This window comes from Mugil cephalus, chromosome 13 (assembly GCF_022458985.1).
Source record: "Mugil cephalus isolate CIBA_MC_2020 chromosome 13, CIBA_Mcephalus_1.1, whole genome shotgun sequence".
Taxonomy (NCBI): domain Eukaryota; kingdom Metazoa; phylum Chordata; class Actinopteri; order Mugiliformes; family Mugilidae; genus Mugil; species Mugil cephalus.
The window spans coordinates 16,282,318-16,306,399 of record NC_061782.1 but is presented as its reverse complement, the minus strand read 5'-3'; the positions used below and the strand labels follow the sequence as shown (position 1 = coordinate 16,306,399).

The window sequence follows — 24,082 nt, the reverse complement described above, 5'->3', positions numbered from 1 at the left end:
ATAGCACAAAAAAGTAAATGGCAAGGCTGAGAATCATCCTTCATTGAAATGTCAGAGATAAATGGCTCAAATGTCACATCAATTAAAACGGGGGACAGTTAGTAGTTCATTAAAGAGAGAGCCATATTGCACCGTCGGGTACCGTTGCCAACCCTTACTATCTGGGGCAGACTGGCAGCGGGTCCAGATGGCACGGAAATCCTCACAGATTTCAAAATGGTCTCTGCAGGGGTGGCGTTTTCTCCCCCGCTCCCACCCTTACCGCTGAGATGGGGTGTGGGCCACAGGCCCATGCCGGCCTACACATTCCAAACGGAGGCATGCAGAGAGCTGAAGGCAGCACAGAAATAAAAATAAAGCAGCAGAAGACAACAGACACTTAAAAAAAATTACGTGACTGATGCCACACACTTAGTCATAATGACAGGAATATATGAGTCAACTTAATCTATGACTGCTCCAGGCAACATAAGGCAACTCCCTCCCCTTTAAACTGCATAAAACTCTAATAAAAGGATTGAGTACTACCCCATGTGTTGTTCATAATAACATGCTGACTTTATTAGTTGGTAATACATAAGATGTTATTGGTTAGCGCAGTCACATAGGTGTTTTTTATTCACAAACATTATGCGTGGGACCCTAAAGACCTCACTGAGAAGCTGTCACTAGAGATACAGAATTGGATAAATGTCTCAGCTGGAAAGATAACAGCGTTTGAAATTAATGCTCAAAATATGCATTATCATATTTTTTCCTGCTGTAAAAATATCAAGCAAATCAAATATCTAAATCACTACCATTACTAGTCTTCGGTGTACTGGGGACCCCCTGAAGGACCCCCCAAATCCCAACTTGAGACCTATTAGACAACCCTACCATGTCTGTCCCTGGCAGGGGGAGGAGCGAAGACTTTCTGATGGCCAATTACAGAGCGAGAGCGGACTTTTGAGTCCCGTGATTGGCCGGCTCGACCACGCTGCCCGGAGAAACAGGAAGAGTTCTGTTGTGGCACTTGTTTTGCAGAGGGAAGAGGAGTGGGCAAAGTACAGACACCGTACGGATGAAAAAGCGGCTCGCGAGCTCTTTGCAGGTTAAAACCTCCTCTAACAAATGCAGGTGTAACGCGCAGCTAAGAATGTATCCTTACACGTACGCCACGGAGGGCTATCTTTTGTTTTAAGTTTACGTGGGCCTTCCGGTACGAATCCCCCTGCTTATATTACCCACGCTTTAAGTGAACTTAATACTACAAGGCGTGTTTTAATTCGTGCTGCGATGCACACTCACTCCGTCAACGGCGGCAGGTCTCGTCTTCTGTTCGGCTTTAATTTCCTCCATCAAAAAATAGCTCATCAAGGACACATGTTGCATTTTCACACCTGCGCAGTCACGGCGCGCTCTCCGCTCCATTAATCACGCAGGTTTGACCAGGAACTAGTCTAATGAGAAACGAGTCAAATGATTGACGAGCGTGAGGATGCTGCCAGTGATTTTTAACAACACAAGCTGCTTATTGTTTGTTGTTCCTCACCGTGAAGAGCTGGGTAAACATCCAAACATCCAAGCAGTCACTTAGACTAGTCTGCCGCACCGAAAGCGGCGCACAGCAAACAATGATAGCATTATTTTTAATCAGCGCAGACTATTAGTCGAGGCCATTATTGCCAAACTCCATTATTCTATCTATGAGTCTATTACCAGCTTGCTAAATGGCAGACAGTGTGTTCAGCGCTTATCCAAAGTGCACTGTACCATTGTTTGGCTCAGAAATTTCTCGCCTTTATTGTCAGTTCAGGCAAACCCCCGATGAATACAGTGAGAGCTGCAAGAGTAGAAACAAGAAAGTTGAAGCAGACGCATTTGTGATCACATACCATGACAGATGTGGTTGTGTTGGTGTGGTGCGTGTGTTAAGAGGAGTGAGGGGTAATCTAAAAATAAAACGTATCCTGTCTTCAATTAAAAGTGCAGCCTGCAATCAGCAGTGGAGATTTATTTTCCTGGTTGTTTTTGTTGGTTGTAGCAGCTGGTGATTTATTTATTCATTTATTTAGTATCGATGAATCATATATAAATTGTCACTCCGTGCGGTGTGTTTTCCCATCAGACTGAAGAGTTCATTGATTCCCAAAATTCAGTTTACCATCACGCCAGACAAAGAAAAGATAATATTTGAGTATTTCCTGGGAGAAAAAAAAAATTAATTATCACAATATTTGCCGGTTGTGAATAATATTTTCCTCTCTAGTTTGTGGTTTGATGATATATAGCTAGTCCGAATGTGATCAGTGTTAAGAGAAAAAGAAAAGTAATCCCTCTGTTTATATTTAAAACGTCACTATACGAAAAGAAACCCTTCATCAGGATGTGCAGAATCTGCTGTGTGTAGATATACGAGGCCTGTGGAAAAACAATTAGTCGACCCGCTGAAAACGTGCCATTAGTTTGATAATCTTATTTGCAAATTACATGCGTTACATTTGCTGCAGTCCTCAGATTTGCTGTGTCTCAAGACCCCCGATTTATCTGATTTAAAGAAAATCACCTTGGGAGACTTTGATGGGCACTTTAAAGGAGTAAATGACTAAATGATTAATTGAGAAAATAATCAACAGATTGATGAAATGATTAATAATAAAAAAAAACAATCATTAGGTGCAGCTCTACGTGAGTCGCAATTAATGTGCATATATAACATATGAGTTAAAAAAAATATGACGGCGCGTGCTATTAAAAATGAAGGAGTGAAATATTGAATTTATACCCTTCACACTTTTCTGATCAAGGTTCCAGGAAGGAACGGTTTCCTTGGTTGAAACTCTTACAATCAATGTGACCTTTATTTATTATAACCCCCATCTCTCAAAAACTCACATATAACATAGTCAATCATCTCTCCTTCCCTCAAAGTAAAAATAAAAAAGGAACTGCTGTCTGGTTATTGCCAGTATCCATCTCAGTCGTCAGAAAAGCTGCACGTTTTTGCTGTTGTTAAGGGCTGGAAACCAGAATCCCATCGGAGTTGCACCCTAAGGAACAAATTTAATGCTAGAAAAACATCCCGGCCATCAACCAAAAATGACGGATTGAAAATAATGTCGAGCTATCTTGGGAATCCCCCACCAGACAAGGGAACAGACTGCATTGTTTTTCTCATTTATGTGATATATAGAACAGAAAGAGGGGAAAAAATGGGCGATTTATTGGTTAGATAGGCGTATACTTTTCCATGCACAAAAGAAATATTGGATAGTAATGTAGGGATCAAGTCACATCATGACATTGTTTGGAGGCTAGGTGTTCAAATATGTAAGTCATCTTCCGTTGGTGGCCCGCTAGGTTTTCAATAGATCATTCAATGCAAATATGTGTGGGAAATTGTGAAAGTTGCCACATGAATATGTCAATGAACGCGGTGTAATTTGTACTTCCTCAGCAGGGCAGCAAGATGAAGAAGCAGAGGGAGAGCCAGTGCACTCAGAAGACCATCTCATTGCTGAGCCCCCTGGGGACGATCCAAGTCAGTGGATGTGAGAATGGTGTGCACACCATCCAGATCCTAATGGATGTCGCACCTGCTGAAAGGTACTGTACAACAGCCGGGCTGGTGACGTGATAAACAAAGGTGTGAAATTTACAGGCAGACAGAATCCACTCCTGTGATGGAGTGCCACCATTCCTCATTGGAAGCAGGGCATTTTTGTAGATCCCACAAGAAATATCCTGGAGAAAGTTGGGCAAATATGAGCAGGCACTAGAAATATGAGGGGCACTAGAATACAGTTGGGCTTGAAATTAGATTTCTGATGGCATGTGGTTGTGATTCTTCCTGCACTATATTTGAAATTTCAGAAAAATAACTTGTTTATTACCCACAAGGGAGTTGATTAGAACTGATGTCTGTAGGGTCAGTGAAGGCCACGGGGAGCACGGACTGTTCTCTCCTGTTTATTTATGTTTCCGTCTGGTTGCATGCAGTCGCTTTGAGTGTCAACTGACACCCAGAAATGTAATATGTGATTGCGTTTCGTGGCCTGCCCATCCCTCAAAATTGTCAGAATGTCGACTGTCTTACTGAAGCGATCGACGCTGATTAAAGTCGGCATTAATGAGTACTTAATCCTCATTTTTACAGGTCCACATCCTACATCTCAGATTAGTTTTGATTAGATTGAAATTAAATATCCATGTGTCGCGGATTCGCATTTGATAAACTTGAATGGTTTGGGAAATTAAACCATTTCCACATGCGCCCGGATAGGAAGTTATCCTTTTGAAAATGTATGTTCAAATTCTAATTTATGGAAACCCATTAATGACCTTGTATATTACACCTCAACATGTGTTTCCTTCCTCCACTGTCTGCTATTTCCCAAAATTCATCAAGCAGTAAAAACATTCCACTTGTTGTTAATGAGTTGAAGTGAGAAAATTAATAATATGGAATTTTGATTATGGAAGATGTCCTGTAACCATGCGCAAGCACCTTTCTCCGTCTCCTTGTGAACAGGGTTTAATTTGTGTGTTCGGGTTCAGTAGGAATATGCAAATGAATTTAATGATTCGCATCACTAGATCATTTCTCAGTTTAATATCATTTGCTATGTCGGTCATAAGTGAAGCTCCTATCACGCCGCCGTCTGTACGTTCTCGAAGGTGTGAGCAAGAAGTCATTAGCAAAAATGTTTCGATTTTTATCGCGACCAGTTGAATATGCTGTTGTTGCCACAGGACAGGGGAAGTAGAGCCACCTCAGATATATGGAGCAACGCAATGTAAACAGGCATTAAGGGAGGCGAGATAAAGTGACAAAATACAGGCTTATCTTCGCAACGGGCTTTACATGTAGATCTCACAAAAGCCCGCCTGTAGCAGTAATAGTTCAGATCAGCCATTTCCATTGATTTATTTATGACATACTAAACAAGGCTCTTTCCAGCTTCGGATGTGGTGTGGTGCCGGGCTTAGGAAGTCAGTGTGATAAATGATCTCTAGGAGCGTATTTTGGATAAGGGAAATAGATAACGTCCATGCAAAACGTGAAGGGAGACCTACAGCAGACATCTGAGAGCGAGCAGCAGCTTTGAAGGCTCACGCGAACGCGTTTGCCCTCTGTGTTCTTCGCGTTCAGTATTGGTTGGTGTTGAACAGCCTGCGCCGCAACAAAAGCAGTTGTGGCATTGATAGATAGTTATTGATAAATGCCATTATTGCTACATAAACGCCCTTGAAGTATTGCTTACACACCATGACCGTCAGCTCTTTCTAATAGAAACGTCTCAAGCCCCTTTTGCTTCCTAACTGATCTTAGGAACATTTCCTGAAATCAACCTCCTCTGCCAGTCTAACGACAGCCCTGAAGGCACCATCAGATGAACAAATTCATTACATCTCAACAACCCCTGTTGGGGCCCTACGCACCAGCCTCCCTGTTAACCAGTTTTTCCCCCCTTTAGTTTTTAGCATGGCCTCAGCGTTCGCAGAAAAATGATACGCATTTTGTTTACAGGAGATTACTATTATCTGAAATATGATGCTTCTTGCCTCTTTCACACAGAGCACAGACACATAATACAGAGGAAATCATAGAGCACTTTTTTATTAGGGTGAAAAATGAAAAAAAAGGGCTGGACTCCTGCCCCGAGACATTTTGTGAGCATATTATTTTACAATGCTTTGATCAATTTGTCTGTCAAGCTGGCTGAGATGTGGGGGAGCAGGAAAAAAGCAATTTAGCTTGTGAGGTCCTCAATAGAAATGTACTACAGGAGCCTGTGTATGACATGTTGCATTAGAACCTGAGTAGCCTTTATTGCCTGATAATGTCGCAAGGCAATGCTGATATCAATCACCCTTTAACAGCCAGTATGATGTGTTTTTATGAAAAGAGAAAAAAAAAAAAATAATGCATGAAGCATTTCTTGGAAAATAATTGATTTAATTCTGAGCTGAGGGATTTCTACTTTTAACAACATAAAAATATTGTGTTGGTAAAAGCAGGCGCAAAATGTGCTAGAAGCTAAAAAAAATTGTTCAGAACGAGCTCTTTGCATACGCTCCTATAGAAAATTTGTAATTAATTTTACACGGATAAACATTCTGTCTCATTTGCATATAGATATAAACAATATATTTGTGCATCTGAATTCCCAGCACACTTGGCTCACGTGATCTGCCTAAAATCCTAAGTGGCTAAAACCAAAAATTATCATTATATTTCCCAGGCCATAAATCCCCCCCTTTTTTCCTCTGACACAAAGCCTTATAAATCTGTGTCTGATTTTTCACATTGCACATTGTTTTTAGTTAATGATTTTCATCTGTTTGTTGTTGCTGTGATAGCGGGGAAATGTACCATATGCTCCGGCAAAAGACAAATGATTAGCAAATGAAATTCTGGACAGCTGTCTGACTGAAAGCGTTTGGTTGATAGCATTCTGCTACCATAATTAGCTTAAGCTTTGGGTTAATTAACTTTCTACCTGGATATGCATAATAATAGCATTCTGCAGAAAGCCAAGGAGCTTCCAGTATATCAGCAGCAAAGGCTGGCTTTTTATTTTGTATTTCGCCAGCATATTTCAATTTCAAGAGGCGATTTAGCTCGGGAGCATCGTCAAATATTGTAGATTTTACTCCCCAAGCCAGATAATTCTGAAACAATAGGGGTGTATTATGTGGCAGAAATGCCATTTCTGAATGTAATTAAAGCGGATGAAAGCAATCACCAATTTTTAAACGCTTTTGTCTAGCATGAGGCCTACTTGTAAAAAAAAAATACCCATCAAGGGGAGAAAAGAGGCAGGAGAACCCCCAAGTCCTTATATAAGAGGCCTTTGAGACTGAAGTGAAGTACAACAGTAATTAGTCTTTTGTATGAATTTGCCGGCCATGGTCATGATTAGTTAAGCATATGAGAGGACTGCAGGACTGCATTGCTCTTAAGGAGGAGGGTGTTAAAGTCTATTTATCACCAGTTATCCTCACAGCTTTCCATTATCACTGACAACACTGGATGGGGCCTGAGAACAGCCTAATTGTTCTGAGGTGGAGTGTTTTTGTGTCAAACCCGTCACCCCAGTCGCATTGGCATTCATAAGCAGCCAGACATTTTCCATCTATCTAGCCCTAATACCCAAGCTGTCACAACAGCTTTTACACACTACCAACGCTAGTGTGAAATATCTGAGGTGATGCATTTATCGTTTTTCTCACACTCATGTAGTGTTGTGAATCAATGTCCTAGTTCACACTGAATAGCAGTATGGTAAATGTGTTCCCTGTTTGGGGCCTGTTTACATGATGTGCTCACACACCGGGAACCATAACAGCAACTTTTCTTTTTTTTCTTTTTTTTTTAAACCCCCCCTCCCTCTACTATAATTTCTTCCTCCTCTTACTCCATCTGTCTCTCTCGCTTGTTATATTAACATGTTAATTTGAACCGGTTTAAATTGCTATTTTGCCGTGCACATATTTATAGACGAAGCTATGTGCTAAATAAACTGCTTACATTCGGAACTAAACTGCTTTGTCATACAAACCGTGATCTGCTGAGATATTGAATGAAATCATCAATAAAGCAAGGGGGAGAGTTTTTGACGTGGTCCCTTTAGAAATGGCATGAATAATTCATCGCGTAATGATATTCAGATGATTTTTGTTCTATTTTTTACTGCGGCCTTAGAATATTGTTTTGCATGTTGTGAAGTGTAGTACTCAGCTGCGTATTCATTAAGGTGCTGCTCCCACTGGCCCTTGGACCCATCTGTGCTCTATGTTTATGCGTCCGTCTCCCGGGACCGTCCCAATCAGGCTGCATGTGCCATTTCCTGTGTAAACCAACACCTGTGTAACACACTACCTGTAAACCGCCCCACACAGACGAGACTCCGACATTCGCTCAGATAAAAAATCTGCAAATGTTGTGGTTTCCGCGGCGGAACCTCCAGGGTGAGGGTGGGAGCCGAGTGAGAGTTACCACTCACTGTAGACATGCAGCTAAAAGCAGCTTGTGCAAGATTTTTTTTTTTCTTTTTCTTTTTTTTCTTCTCTTTCCCTGCTGTCGGCCCGGGAAGTTTTCGCCGGCGCGAGGGTTGTGCTAGTTTGTTTTAGAACTTGATTGGATTCTATATCTGCAACATGCAGAAGTGTACAGTGTGTGACATATTAAGGCAATATGCAGAGAGATGATTCCGCTCTGACATCTTGGAGAGGAGTACGAGTCAATTATGCCCAAGTGTTGTTCTTGCTTATCTTCCTGCGGCACCAAACAAGGATTTAGTCAAGGATTTAGGGGTGAGGGGGCGGTGGTGGGGATCATGGTAAGCGGTTCACAACAAAACACTCAAAACTCTTGGGAGCGGGCACTGATTTAAAAATAAATTACAGAAGACGAAGCGCTAACACTCAAGGGCCCTCAGCAGTGCTGGCGTACACAGGTGAAGATTAGCCTCCTCGCTAATCAGAGGAACAAGGCAGTAATTTGCTCTGAACACAGACAGTAATTAGGACTTGGTGACACTGGATTCCCATAATGCCTTTGTGCTTGACGTGGTCAAATTTTGACAGAGGCTATCCATGCAGGGTCACTGTCCCCCCAGTCTCTCGGCCCTCTTCAGTTGAGGCTCTAAAAGGTCCCTGCAGTTACAGGGGATCCCTAATGTACTTTATGCCTCCCTCACTGGCTCCTTACCATTCGGGTAATTGGAATCTCTTACTGTGGCACTTGAGAATAGAGGCTAAAAACGCTATTTGAAACTGCTCAGTAGTCTGTTGTAGATAAACATTGCTGCGTCGGGGTGTGGATACACTACATAATGGAGTAAGAGTTAAGGCTCTGGTAATACATGCCTTCACTGACTCCTGTGGCTAGCCAGTTGGGAGAAGACCTAATTGTTGTGTGCTTTGTTGCCTACTCTGCAGTATTTTACCACCACCTTTATGTATTGGATTGAGTGCTGCGGCCTCTTCGGCGGACATTCACTAATAAGAGTTGCTGGATATCAAGAGAGCAGTTTATCCGGCTCAGTTGTTTTTATTTTGAAACAGCCGAGCACAAAACGTGCACCCCCCCCCCCTCAGCCCCTTCCCATTCCCCCCTCCTCCCCGCCTACAGAACAGGAAGCATTCCTCACAGCTTACCACTCCAAAACCTCTCGACTTTAGTGCTGCAGTCGCTAGATAGGCATCTGAATGATCTTCAAATGGTTGAACGAGCCGCATTGAGCAAGTGGCTTACAATTGTATCACAGCCTTTGGCTCAGAGACCATCAGGATCTTGACATTCATAGAGACATGCTGTATTTTTTTCCCTTTTTAGACAGTCATTTTAGGCTTTTTTCATGCTCTCTTGAGTCTTTGACGTCTCTGAGTTAAGTATCTGCGGCTATAAGGCTGAGGAAAATATTGGACTGCTCTTGGCCTTTTCTATTTCATCCTCTGACCCGCCATGTTACCCATGATCGGTGAAGGAGAACTCTGGCAGGCTGTGTCAAAAGTGACAGCCGATCGAGTCAGGATGAGCGGCATCACGCTTCACGGGATGGAGGCATGAGTTCTGAGTTTTTCCCCTTTTTGTGCAATATACCATTACACCCTTCGCCAGATTCCTTTCAATTAGATCCTGTGGTTAACCTGTTTCATTCTTGCGTCTGCAGCTGATAGAAAAAGTCTCACTGAAGTCTTGTGCAACTGGAGATACCGAATATGCCAAAGGAAATGGACGAATTTAATGTCTTCTGTTCCTTTTTTTTCCTTTTTTTCCCTTTGTCTCCTTTGATTGTTTCTTCCCGGATGAATGAAATAACCTCCAACATTATATAAATGCTCAATTCATTCTTTATATTAGAGTTGGAAAATAGGTAGAACTCCAAATGACTCCCACTTTACGCAACAATGATTTATGGTAATTGGAAATTGATTGTGACAGGAGCACAATATTAGAAAATTTCTCAAATCACAATCTTCTATCAAGGGAAATATTCTTTTTAGTGCAGCAGATCCATGGCTAGTTTGGAATTAGTTTCTTATTTCCTCACCTGTGATGAAATAGTAAATGGCTGAAGGACAATGAAGAAATATGATTTATGTCGTCAAAAGATAATAAAGGAAGCGCTCTCCTTTAACCTAATTTGAATTGTTTGTTCAAACTTAAACACACTCGCTACAGTCATTGAAACACTCTTTATGATCGCTGCTAATTATAATTCTTGGTTTTCATGGAGGGGATGGCGGTTACTTTAGTACAGTATAAGGATTGTTCCTCCTTTGAGAGTTTCTTTGTAATTAGCCCGACATTTATTACACATCTCTAATCTCTCGTTTGAAGGGCACGGTTTCTAATGTACTACCAGACTCTGGACTCTGCAAAGATCATATGATGCTGCTTGATTTTTGATTCACTGAAGCGACTGGAAATGTTGCCAGCGCAGGAGCTACATCTCCACTGCCCACATGCTCTTTAAAAACAATCCCCCATTGCACCTAGAGGTGACAGACTTCAGCTCGACTGATGTTGTTCCCCTTTTATTTATTTATTTCGCTGTTGTTTACCAGCCATAACATGTACTGCATTGCATTAACTTTTACTACTGTCAATGTTGTATCACTCAAACACCTTTAAAGCGGGCGCATCCATAAGCTGAGGGGAGAGGAAAATTAGCCACGGTGACAAGTCTGAAGTGTGAGCTGGAGGTCAAAGGTGCCAAGCCTTAAGCAAAGGTGCTCTAGCCTTTGTCCGGTAGATTGTAAGGGCCTGCGGGTCCAACAGGAACATTTCCACACACAATATCCCCGAGCTGTCAGTGTGCAGCGGCTGGAACATCCTCTCAGAGAGAAAGAGGGGGTGTGGAGGGGGTAAAGGGGGAGGTGGTGGTGGGAGGATGCGTGTTGGAGGTGGAGGGCAAACGGGGGGGTGGGGGGGGGGTGAGGGTGCAGAGAGGGAACAGTGGCCTGAAGATCCTTGCTGAGAGAGAGAGAGGGAGGTGGGGGGATGGTGGGTGTGTGTCGGGGTGTCGGTGGTGGGGAGCCAAAAGAGCTGGAGTGGGAGGATAGAGAAATAGAGAGAGGGAGGGGGGGTGGGGGGTGGGGGTGGAGGGAGGGAGGGATAGAAAGGAGAGACAATGACAAGTAGGGGCTGGCTGGGCACTCACCCATGCCGACAGAGATTGCCATGAGCCATGGCCATTGTTTGAGCGGGTCTCGGCACAGAACCCGCTGGTGGGTTTCCGAGTTTTCACCACTCAACTATAAACTGCTGTGCGGTTTATTTAGAAATGAGAGTATTTACACCTTTTACAGTATTTACACCCACTGTTAAACGGCACCCAGGAGATTTTCATCACACGGCCACAAACTAGCAGGCAGGAGTGGTTCTCTGAAAACTGACCTGATCAGTCATAACACTCCAGTAAACCTCAGCTTCACATGTCCAATATAAAACGCTGCTCAAACTGTGACCTGCAGAAGTGTAAAAACACTTTAGGGCCGTGTTGCTACGGCGGGCAGGAGAGAGACGGTCCGTGTGTTTAACAAAGTAAATGTCTATTATTAATACCTTACAGGATAAGCCAATTTTGAAAAAGAGGCACTTAAATGGTGATATTATTTATTTATAAGTCGTGTACACCAGCTAATGGAATTGGCGGCCTGCTTTAGATCCACAACACAGCTTGAGGTCCACTTTGGAGTAATGCACATGCTAAGAGAGGACCTTCCCAGTAGGGTCTTTAAGTGTCAAATATGGGTCAGTCTGCTTGCATTGACCTGGGGGGTGGTCAGCAGCACAGAGAAATTCAGCTGTTAAGTGATGCCAACTCAACCATCGGCAAATTCCTCCAAGCAGCTACTCATGCTAAGATGCACGTCCAAGTGCAGCGCTTAGCCGGCCAGCATCGCTCCGGCCAAAAAAATCCATTTATTCTTGTCATGAACTATAAACTAAACCCGAGCAGAGTTGAAACCGTTGTTAACGCGGCGCTCTCAACTTTTTTCTGAAAACTTTATTTTTAGGAAGCTGTTTTCGCTCCCTTCGAGTGGTTTGAAATAAACTGTTCGCACCGTTAGTCAGGACCTGAGAGGGGTTTTCCTTCATATTCTAAGGCAGTGTAAATATATACCGTAACAAATGTCTGGATTACTGTCTTTCTGTTTTCTCGGGCTTCATTCTGTCTTTCACTGCTCTGATATTTCTCCTCGCCGAAAAAACGACCGGAGCCCGAATTGCAACAGCTTCAGAATTTAAGCACGTCTTGATTAACAACTTTGGTTTCACTCAGCGAATTATGTCATCTGTGTCACCCGCGAATATGTTATTACACTCTCGTGACATATTTTAGCGCCGCGCAGACCGAAAATCGGGCGTTGCGACTGCTCCTCTGATCTCCGCCTCACCTCCCCGTCCCGCCTTATATCCCTCACAGGAGCAGCGAGGCCCCCCTGAGCTGTGTGGTCAACGATAGCCCGGCAGAAACGAGCCCCGAGTTGCAGCGCTGCGTCGAATGGCTCCAGGCGTACTTCAGTGAGCCGCAGACCGCTGGGAGTCTCCCGCTCCCTGCCTTTCACCACCCCGCCCTGCAAGGAGGTCTGTCATGGATAAATATTTGCAGAGCCATGACTGGGATCAGGCTTTCACTCTTAATTGTCAGTTACATCACTTACACTCACTGGCTCACTGTGTTATAATGAAGTATTTTATGGCTGAGGGAGAGAGGGTGAGAGTGGCTGAGTGAAGGAGAGAGAACAGAACACAGAGCTGTAACTTGGTTCAGTAATCTGTGGCAGCTCTTACCACGCGTGTTAGTCTTGGCAAGCTTTTCCATGATTCTTGGCACATTCTTTGAAACTGATCGAATTCCACTCTTGACATTTTCAGACAGGAAGCTTTTTTTTTTGCTTTTTTTTTTTTTTTTTTTTAATGAGAACATGTGAATGGTGGTAAAGTTTGAATGAGCTTATTGTTGGCTTGACCAGACACAGAGGGCGATTAAAGTGAAAGCGACCCAAAAATGGACAATTAGTGTCCTTTCAGCCGGCGGTTGTGACCGCAGAGTGAATGATTGAGGGCGCTGAGGAGGGGAAAGAAAAAGGAGAGAAAAAAAAGAAAAAAAAAAGCGGAATTGATTATTTCTGTTGTTTTTGTTTCGAGGAAACAAACAATATTTAGCCTGACGACTCATTTTTGAAATCATAAATCCGTGCCGCTTTTCAAAACAATTACGGGCGATTTCTTTGTCGCGCGGAGACGCTCCTCGCATTTTAACTTACAGATTTCCAGAAGTGCTCATTTAGACCCCGAAGCACACCTACACAGAAGGAGAAAAATAACTCTAATATATGCATTTAACAATTGTGCCTGTCTTCCCCTGCAATCAGGCCTTAGTTGCTCTCTAATTTCATGCAGATCTGCAGTGCTTGAGTGATGGCATTTTCAATGAGCAGGTACTCCATCGAGACCCTGTATACAGCTATGAGTCCCACGCTCCCGCAAAGGCAATGCAGAAATACATCAGGACCAATTACGATATCAACTTTCAGTGTGATTCCCTTCGCCACCAAGTGCTTGTGTACCAGCCCCAGGCTCTTTCAAATCGCATCTCATCTGAAGTCTTTGGGGTTTTAATTAAATTTCAGGATAGATGGAATTCTTCATTAGTACCTGATCTGAATAGGTGATTGTGTTGTGTTCCACCTCTCTCCCTCGCCTGTTGTTTTGGGGCTCCGTAAATACAGGATTTAGGCTTGGATTGCTCTCAGTAGTCAGAACCATAGGCCATACCTGTATAAAAATGTTAAATGTAGGCATCAGGAGTATTTGTCTTTTGAGGCAGGAAAATAGAAGGTTGATTTTTTTTTTTTTTTTCGTTGCTTGTTGATTCACAACTATTAAGGGTTAGTTTTTGCCTCTCCATGCTGTAATAATTCCAGCTCAATCTATCCGTGCAGCCGCTGCCTGCCTGGGAAAAAAAAAAAAAGCACAAAAAAAAAAAAACACAAGTTTAATCAGGTCATTACAATCTGTGACAACCAACTTTTGTTTGCTCAGTTATCTTGTGGGAGAACCTGAACGCAACAGCGCTCTCGCAGCACTTGTCATGTAATATTGAGTTGTGACCTTCACTTGAAGTGTTGCCATGTTTATTTACACATTTCTGACAAAACAAGCCACTTTTCATATTAGCTGTCACGCTATACCTGAGACACAGGGGTGACATGAAAGGAGATGCGAGGTGCAGTTTTCTATACCGTCTGACTGATTGTCATGCACAACATCACACGCAAGTTCGGTCGGCGGGGGTAAGGGGAACGGGCGAGCGCGCGAATGCGTGCACCCCAGAAAAACACAGGCGCCAACGTGGGCCCTTAAAACGACGCATATTCTTATCTCATTAATTATACATCCATATGTAACAGACGAGAGGATCTTAGTCTCGGTAAGCGGCACAGGGAATGTGCGGGGAGGGGGCCGGGCAAAGGGGGGGAAGGGCGCTCTTCAAAGCCCAAATGACTGTGTTCCTGCAGGAGCCTGAACCTCCCCCTGTGCACAGCGCAGGGCGAGATGAGACACTCACCAGGGCTCGCCCCTGTGATGTGGAGAGGAATTAGGGAAATGAACGTTTTCAGAATATCGAATAATCAGAGAATCATCAGCACCCCGTCAGCCTTCAAAAGTATGGATCCCTCAAGACTCAAGAGACACTTTGACTGGGAGTCAAAGTCTTCCCTCCCATTAGACACAAAGGATAATGAGGGAGCCGCATTTCCACTATTGTCTTTTTATTCTCGCAACCATGTACGAGGTGACTGTCAGCTGGAAGTCATCTCTCCAAATCTATCATTACCACGCCTGATGGAATTCCCTTTATTGTTTTTTTTTTTTTTCTTTTTTGGCTTTCAGATTGCTCTCATATACAAAATTATGGGGGAATCCATCATATATGTCAATACCCTCATAATCACTAGATGCGTTCGATTTTCGCCGGGGTCGATTTATCTCTGCCTCTGCAGTGGCCCTATCACCTGGCCCCGCGGTACGTAATGACCTGTGACATAATTATGGGGAGTCTGTAAACATGTAAGTGGTTCCTCTCAACTTTTATTTAAACAATTGACATCGCTGCACCCCGATCTAAAGAGGGTCCTGACCCCCAGACACACCGTATTAGGCTCTTTATGAAGTATGGGGCTAGGGGACCTCTCTCCAAATCATTGCCGGTCACCTCGACTGACCCACATGAAGTCTCTGTCACCGACGCTGATGAGGGCAAAGTTCTTTAACCTCTGCGCCGGCAGGTAACAGCGCAGACACTTGTTTTTGTCCGGGAAACCCGTCGGAGATGCGGGCGCTTCCAGCAGAAACAGCTGCTGAGGATTTGTAAAAGGTGTAAACAGAGCCACCGCTTGTTGCTCGGTCTGTTTGTAGGCAAAAGTGCTCAGCGGCGTCTGCTGGTGTGACTTCGGGTTGTTTGTCAATAACGTTCGCATCAACGGGGATTTGTCGTAGCCCAAGTCTGGGCAAGTTGTCATGTACCCACCAGTGACAAAGCGATATCAATATGAACGACGCACGTCGCGAGGCCAAATCCGGGCTTTATGAGGGAGAGCGACGCATAAAAGAAATTTCAGGGGTGTATCTTATCTCCTCATAACATTAAGTCTGTCTGCGTAAGAGCCCGTCATCTCGTTGACAGCGTGATTATTACCTGAAAAATTATTAAACAGTACCTACGGGCCTTGTTCAAGACAAAGAACTCACATGGGTGCGCATCAATCAAATGTATCCCCTTTAGGTTTTACACTTATTCCCCCCAGTTTAGGCAAATTGCCTTGTTCGCGTGGCTTTGTGTAGCAGAGAGTGACTATAAGGTAGCGAGGGAGCCTGGGGAGCAAAGGATGTTCACTCTGTAGAAGAGAGACAGGGGTGTGACATGTTTTCACACAATGCCAATTTAGAGGGATTTCACATAGATCACTTGTCATGTGCTCTCTTAGACCATATAAATGAGAGAGAATGGGAGATCACTAATTGAATTTTCATGACTGAGTACATGTATATACTAGAAGAATCTCACCCCCTCTTGATAACGAGACTATTGTTCCCCATCTTGTTCTCTGTGCGCGAAAAAAAAAAGAAAAAAAAAGAGTGTTTTTCGCCCGCTACACAGGCTCAGCGCATCGCGGTGTCTTAAGGTTTCGAGACGCTTCAAATACTTTCCCCTTTTCTTTAGCAATCACAGCAAGACAAACATGCCTCTCAGTCACTGCCTGGTAATCCATAAAAAAGATAATGCTACCGCTAAAGTGCTAATGAAATCAGAGCCGTTAATGTGGTCGGTTAAGCTGCGGATGATTTGAAGAATTCCGCCATTTAAGTGAAGATGATATAATGAATCTACTCTGAATAGAAAGCAATTAAAAGGACAAATTGGTCTGATTAACCTCAAAGTCATCCCACTGCCACAAATGGTGTGCAACATTCAAATTATTATTATTAAAAATCTGGAGCAGATTTGCAGTCTTTTTGGCCTCTCTTAATCCTTTTAAATGAAGGAGCGAACTTTTTTAATTTTAGCTGTGACCTTTCAAAGCATAACCTAGATTTTTCTGCCATAGGAATAATTTTCTCACGTCCGCTTCAGTAGCATGTTAATGCTAGTCCTAAGGTCAAATTGAGGGACTTCTATGTATTTAGTTGTTTAATGAGCACCGTGCAGGAATGAAGAGGGAATCGTGCTGCTTGTGGATTACTTAGGAGTTCTCCCAGCATTTGTTAAGTGGATCAAAATGTCTGAAACTTCACATTTTAATTCAAAACACAACGATAATCTCACAAGCGCACGGTCCCCGTGTCATCAGCGCCTCGGTCGGCTGTCTGAGTTTGATTGATTTAATGAGGGACTGTCTGTTCTCCTCTCCTGTCTGCCGCTCTCCCTCTCTGTCCCCCCGCTTCGCGGCGAAGACGCGTTCACCAGCCGCGTGCTGCAGACACTTCTGAAGGATGTGAAGTTCGGAGAGACCGTCTCGTACAAACGCCTCGCCGAGATGGCGGGAAACCCCAGAGCGGTGCGGGCGGTGGGAGGGGCCATGAGGAGGAACCCGGTGAGTGTGGCTGACGTTGATTGACAGGCTTTCTGTCTTAGTTACTTTATTCAGGCAGACGGGGAAAGCATTTGTTTTTATTTGAAAACTGTCTGTAGTTAAACGATAATTAGTCAGTTTTTTTTATGGGTCACACACAAGAAATTCGATCAATTTGGGAGATTATTAAATTTAGACCGGTAATGATCAGTTGATTCATCTGTTAATCATTTCACGACGCGACACTTGATTAATCCCTTTAATTTTTAATGATTAATCGAGGAAATAATAATTCAATGACTTCATAATGAAAATGATCATTAACGATTGTTTGTCAGATTAAATATTCCTGAATGTAATTTTGAGTAACAGCCACATGACCTGCAATTGATTTAAAGGCTTTGCATCAATAATGGATGCAGCAATCCAATGTTAAAGTGAATGAATAAATAAATAAATAGAAATCATTATTATACATGCGATATGTAATCCATACATTTCCGTACATTTAAGCATATACGATCAAATAATCACCCAGCATCCAGAATACATGAGAGGCCGTGATTTATTGAATCCGCTCATTTTTTCTTGAAGAGCGAGCTGTACCTGGAGAAAAAAACGCTCGCTGCCGGTGGTTTCCAATAACATACATTAAAAAAAAAGAAAGAAAAAAAAAGTTTCCCCTGATGCAGGATATGCAATCCACACTGTAGGTGTGTTCGAATATGTGCGATGGCGAAATAAACGCCTCCCTCTGAGAGCGGCTGAACAGCGAGAGTCTACCTACAGCACGATTTTAAGCCCACACCTTTTGTTCCTGTTCTCTCAAGTCTTTACTGTAGATGCTCGCCGCAAATCTCCGGTTCTTGTAGGAAACCTGGCCTGCATCATTTTGCCCATGAATCCACTGTGTACAAAATGGAGGGCTAGAGGGCAAGTGGTGTGTCTTCTTTTGATCAGACCCTTTGATCAAAGCCTGTTTAACTCTGCCCATGTAGTGCTGTGGGCACCACCGGTGTGCTCGCTGAGGCAGAGAGCACTTCTCGTTCAGCTATGCAGCCGGTTGAGATGCTCTCCCTCGCACGTGCGGCGGAATAGACCGCGCACATCCTACGTCTCAGCGCTGTCTCCTCCGATTCTGTTCCGTGATTGAAAAAAGTCATTTATAATGAGGCGCCGATCAATTTGTAACGTAAACACAAATAGACGATAAAAAAAACATCAGGTTTGAGATTTTAATGCTCAGCACTAGATTTTCTATATACTTTAAGCCTTACATTAGCCAATGGCATGGCTGCTGGATGGCTGTATAATTCCTCTCAGTCTCATGTTTTACAGACATTTCTTTCCTTTCGTCAGGGAGGCTGGGAGCTTGAGCCCTCAGCTCCTGATACAGATCCAGAGTCAGATTGTCAGTGTCAATTACTTGTCAGTAGCACTGCTCCACTCGGGCTTCAGCTGTGAAAAGCTCAGTGTGCTCAATCGATCTTCGCCTCTCTGTGGCACTTCTTCTTCACCAGGATTTGAGTATTGATAAGCCTGGTGTAGTGCTCTTTTCCCCCCACAAGTGAAGAGACAGATTCGAAGGCCTTGAGGGTACCCTGCTCTCCCTCCAAACCCGGGGAACAGTATTGATCCGAATACTCGAGCAGTATTTCTCTGTCTGCAAGGTTAATCTGGGGCTCGGAAAGTTTTATTGCTGTTGATATGGGAGCGGGTTTAATGATGGATTTGAAGTGAAACACGCCGCATGTCCAACTTTCATATAAAAGGTTGGACGTGCAAACATGAGCTCGGGGCAGGCGTAGCCACAGTGCGGCCGCGGCCGGGCCGGGCTTCTCTTTAGCGTAACGGGAACAAAATGAGGGCAACATTAATGATATTTTAAAAGAAATAATTGCCGCGTTCCTCTCCAACCGTTGCCACTCTTCTCGTTCTGAATGCACAATGATCGAAGTGTTTTAGGCTTGCTTGTTTAATCTTTCTCCAGCCATTTAGTTTACAAAGAACTCGGGACCCCCCTGGCAGTCGTCTGCAACAAGAGTAAACGCTCCACCGACTTCCTCTTTTTAATGATCACAGGGTTATCAGATCTTAATGTTGACACCCTCTCGATTGAATATTCATCCTGCTGGTGTTTTTGCCCATTAATTTTTGATTGCTTCTTTGCTTTTCACTATTAAAGAGTGAAAAACATTTATACCCAAAGACTGAGCCATCACCCTGAATGTGGATTTGTGCAGGATCAAACCAGACACTTCTGGTGTGGCACTTTGTTTTCATGCGGCGTGTGAATTTAAAAAGTGGCAAAAAAAAAAAAAAGAAGAAGAAGAAAGTGCAGTTCATATTCTCCGCACCTTGGTTACTTTTAAGTCACGTCGTTTATGTGGTAAACGAGAGATTCTTTCATACATAATACATACCTGCTATCAACTATGAACTATTTTGTTGCCGTGACAATAAATGTCAAAGTGAGAAAAAGAAAGCGGTTTTTCGAAAGAGGTTTTGTATTTTTAAAGTTTAAAATGTGTACACTGACGATGAGCAGTCGTTTTATTTATGGTTTAAATTTAATGGTGACTCGTTATTAAAAGAAAGAAAAAAAAATATATATATATATTAAAAGTCTGTTTGCGTGTTGATGTCATGTCACGTAATATTTGCCAAAAACTGCACAGGTTTATTTCCTCAGAGTTGCCTTCCTCTCTCTCCGTGTCTGTGTGTGTGCCAGGTTCCTCTCCTCATCCCCTGTCACAGAGTCATTTCTAGCAGTGGACAGAGTGGGCCGTACATGAGCGGCAAGGGCGACCATCTCAAACAATGGCTGCTCACCCATGAGAGGCAGAGAGGGGAAGGCTAAAGCATGACAGAGCCCAACTGTCCTTCATTCAGCACACACACACACACACGCACGCACACTAACACACGAGGCCGGGGATTTTATTATTATTATTTTTTTTGTTTTTTTCTCAAAGAACACAAAACAGGGCCATAAAGTTTAGCGTGCTTGGCACACACCGTGGAACAACTGGAGTTAGTTGTAAATATTCAGTTTATACCGCTTTTTAAAAAAAAAAAAAAAAAAAAATCTAAGAATAGAGATGCTGCATGGTTAATGCGATGCAGAGTTGTTGCAGAATTAGAATGTACAAAAATAACTTAAACAGAGAACAGTAGGAATTACAAACATATGCTCCCGTGGGTCTCCGTTGCGTTTGCCAGATAGTGCTGGAATGGTTTTTCTAAAGAATTATTATTCCCTTAAAAATATGTCTCTTGCATTGTTGTTGTTGTTGTTTTTTTCCTAAGCAGAATTAGTCTTTGTACCTCTCGTTGGTTTTTTAATTTCCTGCCAAGTGAATGCTTTGTTCAACATCCAGTGATAAAGGCTCTGAGTTTTACGGCTACAAAGCTTTGTAGTGAGGCATTTGTTTTGTCTTCATTTAGATCTCATTGTTTGCACTCGCCTTATAATCTACCTTGAGAGGAGACGTCTTATGCATTATATACCACACTTTTGTTGCAATTGACATATTTAAATAAAAACATCTCAAAATGACAAACCCTGGCTTTTCATCATTTTAATTGTATTTAATTTAAGAACTGATTTCGTATATCATTCACTGAGCTCAGCTCATAATTAATTATGCTGTATGTCTCTCTCCTTGCTGCAGCTCCCTGTATGTCAGAGCTCTTTTTTATTTCTGAGTGGTGTTTTCCATTAGAGGGCAGTACAGAACGGGAAACAGAAATCAACATTTCAACCTTGAATTCATCCTGCACATTTAATCTGTAATTTAAATGTTTATATGTTGTTTTATTTTCATCACAGCCCCGTTTAATCCCTTTGGGATAAATTATTCTTTCCTAAAAAGACCTTATGGAGAGGGCAGCAGCGATGGAGTGTGTTTAGAGGAAAAAAAGAAAAAGGAAAAAAAATCATCTACTTTAATTGAATGCGTCCTGCGTTTTTATTTTCCACGTTTCCTCATGATGGTCTCTTCTAAGAATGACAGTTTAGTCTTTCCCCTCCTAAATTCTTGATTCACCTCACTCTCCGGTGCGGCTCCACAGTGACCCTTACTTGCCCATAGTTATTCCTCTTCTGTTCGGCCCAGGTAGCCTAATAATCCTCCCTCCAAAAATAACCTCGGCTCTAACCTTTACAGAACCAATTCAAGTGGCCCGCTCGCTGAATACATTTGAACTTTGCTGCATGTTTGAATTTCTTATCCGATCGGCTCCGTGTGGCTGTCTTGCCGTGCTGCTGGACTCACTTATTCTGCCATTGGAGCACCATCGCAGCGTAAATGTTGAGGCAGCAGACAGGCAGATGAAGAATGAGACTCAGTCTGTGGTTTCACAGAGGGCTAATGATGCCTGTGGTGACTACAGGCTACAGTCAGCCCCCTAACGAAGGGAGCTGTGACACAGCCACAAGGGGTCCCATTTAAGCCAGGCGCACTCTGAAGTGCACTGTAAGCACCCTCCTTTTTTGCTTGTGGCTAAGTAAATTCTATGGAATGCTACGAATTTAGCAACCAGAGATACTGATGTCTGCGCGGCGCCGCAGTTGATGTTGGGGGGGAAAAACAAGTCCGGCATCAAAGCCTCAGACGAGCTGCCAGTAATTGGCCGTGTAATTTGTACCTGAGGAGTGTCTTTAAAAATAATTCACACCTTCCTCTTTTCTTTCTTTCTTCTTTTTATTTTTTTTTTTAAACTTTCTTACTGCTCGTCAGTATCGGTTGCAGTGATAGTGTCGCGTCTGCATTATTTTGTTGTGTTTTCAGTACGCGCGCCACATTCATATCACGCTGGCTCAGAGATAAAAAGGAATTAGATTAAAAGAGGCTGAGACGATCTCATCATCCGCACTGTTAATCTCTGTGAAACCTTTAATTTTGGCCTAATATCTGCCTCCATTTCAGGGAGAAACAGAGAGAGAGAGAGAGAGAGAGAGGGAGGAAGTGCACGTGCGTGCGCGTGCGTGCGTGCGAGCATGTGGCCACGCATGTTGGTGTGCGCACATGTGTATGTCCATATGTGTGTGGGTGAAGTGGATGATATTGAGTCTGACTTCATAAATCACCCAGACACTGATAAACTCCCCATGCACCCACACACCGCTAATGGGCAACCCTTAAGGAGTGTGAGTGTCTCGTGCGGCGTTTGATTCAACATTTATTAACCCCCTCACACACACACACTCTCTCTCTCTTTCTCTCTCTCTCTCTCTCACACACACACACACACACACACACACACACACACACACACACACACACACACACACACACACACACACACACGTACGACACACACTCATTTCAGCCCCAGAAAGAGCGGGGATACGGTTGGTGGCATCCGTAGCTTTAGCGCCGGGTTCTGACCTGGCCGGGTTGTATTAATCACGGCCGGGAAGTGGTGAGATACATTTTAGCTTATACAGCCACAACAACAACAACAGCCCCTGCGTTTCCTAACATTAGTTTCCTTCTCATAACTTATATCCTGCCTCCAACTCCCCGCTTCCCATCTCATATCCTGGCACCCCTCCTCATTATAGAGCAATTTTCTGCCCCCACATCAAGCGCCAACACACTCCTCTGCTCCCATCTCCTTCTCTTCATACATGTCTGCTCGTAATTCTAATGTTATCGCGAACCTGCGCCCCTCGGTACAAGTGGCGAGCTTAGCGGGGACCCCGGCGCGAGCTAATCCCGGGGTTGCACCAGTGATCATAAATAGCTGCTTTTATTCTCCCAAAGAAGTTTGGACGCTTAAACAAAAAGTAGAACTTTTTTAACTCGCGCTCCGAGCGAGGACGCCGCTGCTGGGAAAGCCAGAGGAGTATCCGGCATGCAGATAGGCAATGTCCAACAGTCAGTCAGAGAGACAGACGGACGGACGGACAGACAGATAGGCACATGAGTAGATAGCTGGATAGACAGACATTATGCTGGAGCTTGGCCGCGCTATCGGGTTTCCTCCCCCTCTGTCTGTCTGCCGGGACAGGCTGGCCTCAGAGGCCCTGACACCGAGGCACCACGCAGCCAGCCACGACAGCTGCCACAGCAGCATCTAATACCAACACACTCCACGCTACGCCACAGCTACAAAGAGAAATATCATTTCAGACATGGCATACTTTGATGCTCTTGTAATGATCTTTGTGTTTTGAGAGAGGAGGCAGGAGGACAGAGGATTCGTAGGGTGCCGCTTCTTCTTTTCTTTTCTTTTCTTTTTTTTTTCCCCCTTCTTTATTTGTGTTGCTTCAGAACAAAGAGAGCTCCCCTCGACACGAGCAAGTTTAGGACTGCGCTGATGAGACAGAGCAGGATTAAACGAGAGAGCCGGAGAAACCCTGAGAGGTATCAGCGTGCGAGCGGGCGAGCGGCGGCGTGTGTGCGCGCGCCGGTAACCTTGCATCAGCGTGTCATTGTAACCCCGCGAACCCGAGCGTTGGTCTGGGGGCTCTCTAATTAGGAACGGCTGATGAGCGGCCATACATAACGTGAGAGCGGGGGAGCCTGCGAGCGCGTATCCCTGCGTGTATCAATCTGTGACTATGCAGTGCGGTTGTCAGCGTGGTAAGGAGAGTGTCTCAGCCTGGAGAAAGTGCAGGTCTAGCCTTGGTCATGTTGACGGAGGGGCGGCACTTCAGAGGCTCCGGGACCCCATGGCACCAGTCTCCCCAGTCCCCCAGACAGACTGGGAGCATCTGGGCTCTGTCAGCGCCTCTGGCCCCTGCAGACTCCGATCTATATGACGGGGGAGAGGAGTGCATTGGATCAGGGAGAGGGAAAATATGAGCCAGATTCCTCTGCCTTGTGCAAAAAACGCATGCTCTGCCAGTTAGCATGTAACATGTGCATGCGTGCCTCCATTAAGACCTGATAACAGGTCATAGCGATTAATTTTGTATGAAGTGAGATGGAGGGTATTGATTAGCTACTAATGCTGGAAAAGTCCTTTTTATAAACTGTCCAATTAAGTATTA

The 24,082-nt window shown here is 43.9% G+C and overlaps 1 protein-coding gene across 2 annotated transcripts; it reads left to right on the top strand.

Annotated features, from left to right (window-relative positions):
* Positions 1-968: 968 nt before the first annotated feature.
* Positions 969-20,642, top strand: mgmt (O-6-methylguanine-DNA methyltransferase). Of its 2 annotated transcripts, none has more exons than XM_047604117.1 (5): positions 969-1,093; positions 3,440-3,588; positions 12,426-12,586; positions 16,961-17,100; positions 19,811-20,642. In XM_047604117.1, exons 1-5 carry the CDS (start codon positions 1,064-1,066, stop codon positions 19,937-19,939), a joined length of 609 nt encoding a protein of 202 aa, XP_047460073.1. In that variant the 5' UTR covers positions 969-1,063; the 3' UTR covers positions 19,940-20,642. The 2 variants fall into 2 exon arrangements, with proteins under 2 accessions (XP_047460073.1, XP_047460074.1); XM_047604118.1 differs by having other exon boundaries at positions 984-1,093; positions 3,443-3,588.
* The last annotated feature ends 3,440 nt before the right edge of the window (positions 20,643-24,082 follow it).

What these genes read in the sequence shown, in the direction of transcription:
- mgmt (XM_047604117.1), top strand. Translation starts at nt 1,064, where the DNA reads ATGAAAAAGCGGCTCGCGAGCTCTTTGCAG. An exon ending in GATGTCGCACCTGCTGAAAG is followed by an intron (nt 3,589 to 12,425) that starts GTACTGTACAAC and finishes TATCCCTCACAG; the next exon opens with GAGCAGCGAGGCCCCCCTGA. An exon ending in CCACCCCGCCCTGCAAGGAG is followed by an intron (nt 12,587 to 16,960) that starts GTCTGTCATGGA and finishes TTCGCGGCGAAG; the next exon opens with ACGCGTTCACCAGCCGCGTG.